Here is a 6087-nt window from a genome sequence, read left to right as displayed (position 1 = left end):
AATTTTATTTGACCAATGACAGTTCTGAATTTTCTACAAATTTGCATACACCCGGGTAACGGTTGGCCGAAAGGTATAAAAGCATGGCGCCGGGTTGGAAATATCAGATTTGTTCACAGAGACTCTTCAGAAGTCGGTCGTGAGCGTTCATCTGAAGCCTTTTCCGCATTTTCTGCGTGATATCCTCGCCCAACTGAAAAGAAACCACCATGGTAAGTTCTGTTACATCTCTATATATTTTTGAAGAAGATTTAACCTCCCATTTGGTAAATTAGCGTCGTTTTCCTGCTATTCAATCTAGATATCGTAACATAATATTGAAATTCCCGCCAAGTATCACCTCGAAAGAAAGAAAGGAAATGCTGGCGTTACCCTTCGAATTTGATAAAATGCTTCACTGTGTGGCAGTTTTCCTGTTAAAGTGTTGTGGATTTGTTTAACGATAACTTGTACATGTATTTCTGCCTGGGAACGTCATATATGTGCCCAGCCGGCTAGCCACGGGTCCCACACTTCAAATATATGATTCTCAACATGTCTTTCTCTCTCTCTCTTTCCAGCGTGAGTGCATCTCTATCCACGTCGGCCAGGCTGGTGTCCAGATCGGTAACGCCTGCTGGGAGCTGTACTGCTTGGAGCACGGGATCCAGCCTGATGGCCAGATGCCGAGCGACAAGACCATCGGCGGCGGGGACGACTCCTTCAACACGTTCTTTAGCGAGACCGGCGCCGGCAAGCACGTGCCCCGTGCCGTCTTCGTGGATCTGGAGCCCACTGTAGTCGGTAAGTCACTACAGAGGGTCTGCATGGGGGGGTCCTGGCAACGGTTAACGGTAAATTCAGCAGGGCCGATAACGCTTAACGGTAAATTCAGGACGTTCGGCAACGCTTAACGGTAAATTGACAGGCTTTTTCTTCGAGCTGCACTGGATTTGGTATCTCGCTTTGTGAGAAAAGGTGATCACAGACAAAATTACGTATACCTTATATGTAATGAAGCATGCATTAAAGGTATGTCATTGTGTTCCCAGGGAATGTTTTCCACCTGCCCTGGTCCCCGAATGCGTCCACAAATACCGGGGTGTCCGAGTCGACGTCGGCCAGCTTGTATTTTTTCAGTCTGCCCAGTTATACCGCTGGATTAATCTAGGGGGGTCCGGGGGGGATGCTTCCCCGGGAAATTTAGGATTTTTAAGCCTTCAAAAACGCAATTTCCCGCATATTGAGAGGCAAATCATGGTGTTGAGAGTGTTTGTCGGTCCTTCTGATGTTTTCATATTTTACTCGAGATTTTTGTTGATTTGCCTGTCAAGGTGGACGGATTCCTTAAAAAAAGTCTGTAACTCTCCGCAAACTTCTGGAAATTGACGGGAAAGCTGGTTCTGGCTAGAGGCGAAGGGACCGAGCGCAGAAGCGCGAGTCGAGCGCCAAAGGCGCGAAAAATGTAAGGGGGTCCGGGGGCATTCTCCCCCGGGAAATTTTGTATTTTTAAAGTTTCAATGACGCATTTTCCTGCACTTTGAAAGGCAAAATTAGGCGTAACGAAGAATTATTCATTAACGCTTAACGCTGAATTTAGGATGACAAATAACGTTTTACGTTGAATTAAAACGACCCAGAACGCTTCACGATGAATATACTGATAACGCTTAACGTTGAATTAGAGCGAGTCGGCAACGATTAACGGTAAATTAAAATAGCCCATAACGGTTAACGAAAAAGGGCATGCAGACCCTCACTACATAATCCCCACAAAAATCGCAAGAAAAGAACGTTCAAATTTTCTAATATTTTGTTTGAAATTAAGTTTTTGGTGGTTAGAAATCACGCCCAGTGTTACCACGCCCAAATTTCCGGCCAAAATGTATGCCACTGCCCCACATTCCACACCAAAATCGATATTCATTTTCACAGGGATTTGAATATTTCATGCGGCGTACTGACATAATGATCCGTTTAGTCCCTCGGGTTTCATTTCGATAATTTGGTTAGTCATTCTCAGACGATTGGATCATTTTCCAAATATGGTCAAAACCAGCAGGAAGCGAAAATTTAGGGTGCAATATTTTCTTCAATATCATTTTATTTATTCGAAAATTGATATCTGGATTTTCAACCAAACCGCTAAAATAAGTGACAGAATTTCTCTCTAAAATGAACAGAATTTGCTTGAAAAATTATGCTAGCTTGCCTGCAGTAATTGGATGTGAAGGGGCCCACCAGTTGGGTTATTACTTTTTAAGTTTCGAAATTATACTGGATTTGAGATTCAATTTTGGTGTACCCTTTATTTAGGCGGTTTGTTTCCTCAGTAGTCAGGAGTAACCAGTAATCTACCTATAATCCGCCAGGTCACCTGTAATTTGCATATGAATGGCAGGTTGTTCATGCAGTGTGCTATGCCCATGAGGCACAAACGGTCGTCATAGCAGAGAATTTTTAATTAGGCCCAACACAAATGGGTTGCATTACCCTATGTTAGAATTTATCTGGTGAATACCTTTACTATGGTTTTCTTTTGTTATGCCCAGTATTGTCATACAATCTCTATACATGGTTCCACACTAAACAATGTGGAAAGGAGATGTAATTTCTTCCTCTAGTTGCCACAGAAATGAGTTTTATCCTGAAATACCTTATTTTCAAGTCTGGCAGCAGTGCCTGTCATTAATCATTCATTCAAGCAGGCTTTATTTAAATCCTGTTGCATTATTTAATCAATTAACGAGCCCACACTAATGTGATTGCCTTCCGTGTTTTTCTCCAGATGAGGTCCGTACCGGCACATACCGCCAGCTGTTCCACCCCGAGCAGCTCATCACTGGAAAGGAGGATGCCGCCAACAACTACGCCCGCGGCCACTACACCATCGGTAAGGAGATCGTCGACTTGGTCCTGGACCGCATCCGTAAGCTGGCTGACCAGTGCACCGGTCTGCAGGGCTTCCTCATCTTCCACTCCTTCGGCGGTGGCACCGGCTCTGGCTTCACCTCCCTGTTGATGGAGCGTCTGTCCGTCGACTACGGCAAGAAGTCCAAGCTGGAGTTCTCCATCTACCCAGCCCCCCAGGTGTCCACTGCCGTGGTGGAGCCCTACAACTCCATCCTGACCACCCATACCACCCTGGAGCACTCCGACTGCGCCTTCATGGTCGACAACGAGGCTATCTACGACATCTGCCGCCGTAACCTGGACATCGAGCGCCCGACCTACACCAACCTCAACCGTCTGATCGGCCAGATCGTCTCCTCCATCACCGCATCCCTCCGCTTCGACGGTGCCCTGAACGTGGATCTCACTGAGTTCCAGACCAACTTGGTGCCCTACCCACGTATCCACTTCCCCCTGGCCACCTATGCTCCCGTCATCTCTGCAGAGAAGGCCTACCATGAGCAGCTGTCCGTTGCTGAGATCACCAACGCCTGCTTCGAGCCAGCCAACCAGATGGTGAAGTGCGATCCCCGCCACGGCAAGTACATGGCCTGCTGCATGCTGTACCGTGGTGATGTGGTGCCCAAGGACGTCAACGCCGCCATCGCCACCATCAAGACAAAGCGTACCATCCAGTTCGTCGACTGGTGCCCCACCGGCTTCAAGGTTGGCATCAACTACCAGCCACCCACCGTGGTGCCCGGCGGTGACCTGGCCAAGGTGCAGCGTGCCGTGTGCATGTTGAGCAACACCACCGCCATCGCCGAGGCCTGGGCCCGTCTCGACCACAAGTTCGATCTGATGTACGCCAAGCGTGCCTTCGTGCACTGGTACGTCGGTGAGGGTATGGAGGAGGGAGAGTTCTCCGAGGCCCGTGAAGATTTGGCCGCCCTGGAGAAGGATTACGAGGAGGTCGGTGTCGACTCCGTGGAAGGCGAGGGCGAGGAGGAGGGAGAGGAGTATTAAACACCTCGACTCCCCACACCTGCAATACAACACCTGCATACACCAGAAACATGCAATATGACACAACAGTTGCACTGAACGGAATGGAAACGGACTCTGAGATTGTTGGGAACACTATGTGTTCTCTGTGAGAGTGTTGTTCTCTGTGAGAGTGTTGTGCAGGAAACAGAATAAAAGAAAGTGGAACTACATTTTACTGTGTATGGAAGTTCATTTGTACTTCACTTAGTTACCTAAGTGGTAGGGAATTATACTATATTAGGGGTTGGTTTCGCCATATAGTCAGTTTTAGTCCCTCATCTTGTCTGGTTTACAGGATATTAAAATCAAAATATAACCTGTTGTTTGAAGGCCAGCTGTTCCCTTTGTTCTTTACTACCCATCCACACCTCATAGCAATAAAATCCAGGCTAGTTATGCATGCAGAAGTGATTTAAAATACTACAGACTATATATGAAATTAAATTCTGGAGACCATACTCGGGCAGTGAAACCCCTTTAGTGTGAGGTTATTGTCTTCATCAGAAAGACTTATTGTCTCACCGCATTGTGGGTGACTACAGATTTAGTGAAATAAATTTATACATGTACTAATAAATGATATGAATACTCTGTAATTAGAAGTTTTTACAATAACTTTACTTGTAGAGTTGGAAATAGCTTGCAAAAGTTCCAAGTAAGTCAGGTGTAAGACAAGGGTATGTGATGTCAGCATTACTAGTACTCTTTTAACATTGCTATTGATTGGGTCTTCAGGCAAACAACTCAAGATCAGAATACAGGCATACGTTGGACAGTTCTTGAAGATCTATACTAAGCAGACCATATGGCTATGCTCTCGCATACTCATTGCAACAGAAAACATCCCGTCTTAGTGACTCAGGTCAGTCAGAAGAAAACAGAACTGATGACATTGAATGTTACAAATCCTTTGCAAATTCAGGTTACTGGAGAATTCCTTCAGCAAACTGATACCTTCACATATCTGGGTAGTACTGTTAGTTATGATGGGGGTACAGATAAAGATCTAGATAACCGTCTCAGCAAAGCAAGAATTGCTTTTCATATACTGAACAATATATGGAAGTCGCAGCAGTATTCTACAAAGAACAAAGCTGAAACTGTACCAAAGCTGTGTGCTATGAAGTTAGTATCAACCTTGTTGTATGGTTCAGAATGACAAAGAGAGACCTGTACAAACTGGCAACTTTTCATACGAAATGTCTACGTAAAATTTTCCGAAGTAAAGTAAGTAAGTAAATAGATAATCTAATCGCCCTTCTTCGACACATATAAGTGCCTGGCACCGAAACGGGCCGTCATTGGTCGTCATAATTAGATTATCAAATTTGCATTAATTATGCACGGCCGTTCTGCACACCTGTGTAAAAACAAGTTTGGTATGTTCCATTCCACATGGCGATTTCGTACGACGGGAATACTCTGGGCTGATTTTTTCACAACTTTCTGGGTACTTTTAGACGTTTTCGTCGGTAGAATGTCTTAGTAAGTGTGTAGCAGGATGTTTGGGAGTTGTCGCTGTGGATTTGTGCCGTTCTGGTGATGTTTTGAGGAGAAAATCCGGATTTCCTGACCTGGCGAATTTTGGAGAAGACAAAAAAAAAAAATGGCGAGACAGTTGGGAAGAGTAGTGTGGTATGGACTAATGAAGACGACTTCGCTCGGCATTGTTTCAGGTAAACCAGTACATTGTTTAGCTGACATTATACCTTAGCAACTAGTGCGAACATGTCAACATATTCCGTAAGAAATGAACTATTTCTGTATTAGGTAGCGACCGTTCCTAATTTTACATAGGCTTAGAAAAGTCCATCAAGTTGCCGCGTTTTCAACATTTTCAACGTGTGGTGCACGTGTAGAGTGTTAAATGTATGTGCATGTCTTTTTAGTCAGTTGACTGAGTTGTTCAGGGTTTTGAGGTTATATTTGTCGAAAGAAATTCTGCATTGACCAAACTATTTTCTCTCTTTATCTCCACGTGGTTCAAAACACCTGTTGGAATGTGGCCGTGTACATAATTAGTTATTTTTCCCGCCAAAAATTTGCGTTAACAAGATGGTGGCCTCAAAGCTCCAGGGCGCCGAAATGAATACGATACAAAACGGTTGAAAACTAGTTCAGTCGAGTTGACCATACTTTGAAATTCGTTCTTCATAATCATTTGCAATG

At 44.8% G+C, this 6087-nt stretch overlaps 1 protein-coding gene across 1 annotated transcript; it reads left to right on the top strand.

Annotated features, from left to right (window-relative positions):
* Nucleotides 1-92: 92 nt before the first annotated feature.
* LOC109486584 (tubulin alpha-1A chain) lies at nt 93-4085 on the top strand. The gene is made up of 3 exons (XM_019790437.1): nt 93-212; nt 561-783; nt 2768-4085. The coding sequence occupies exons 1-3, from the start codon at nt 210-212 to the stop codon at nt 3895-3897; spliced, it is 1356 nt and encodes a 451-aa protein (XP_019645996.1). The 5' UTR covers nt 93-209; the 3' UTR covers nt 3898-4085.
* The last annotated feature ends 2002 nt before the right edge of the window (nt 4086-6087 follow it).

This window comes from Branchiostoma belcheri, unplaced genomic scaffold (genome assembly GCF_001625305.1).
Source record: "Branchiostoma belcheri isolate BF01 breed outbred unplaced genomic scaffold, Haploidv18h27 scaffold81, whole genome shotgun sequence".
NCBI classification, from domain to species: domain Eukaryota; kingdom Metazoa; phylum Chordata; class Leptocardii; order Amphioxiformes; family Branchiostomatidae; genus Branchiostoma; species Branchiostoma belcheri.
The sequence above is the reverse complement of the archived record's forward strand: the minus strand, read 5'-3'. Positions and strand labels throughout refer to the sequence as shown.

Coding starts and splice junctions, on each gene's coding strand:
- LOC109486584 (XM_019790437.1), top strand. Junction 784..2,767: donor TCTGGAGCCCACTGTAGTCG/GTAAGTCACTAC, acceptor GTTTTTCTCCAG/ATGAGGTCCGTACCGGCACA.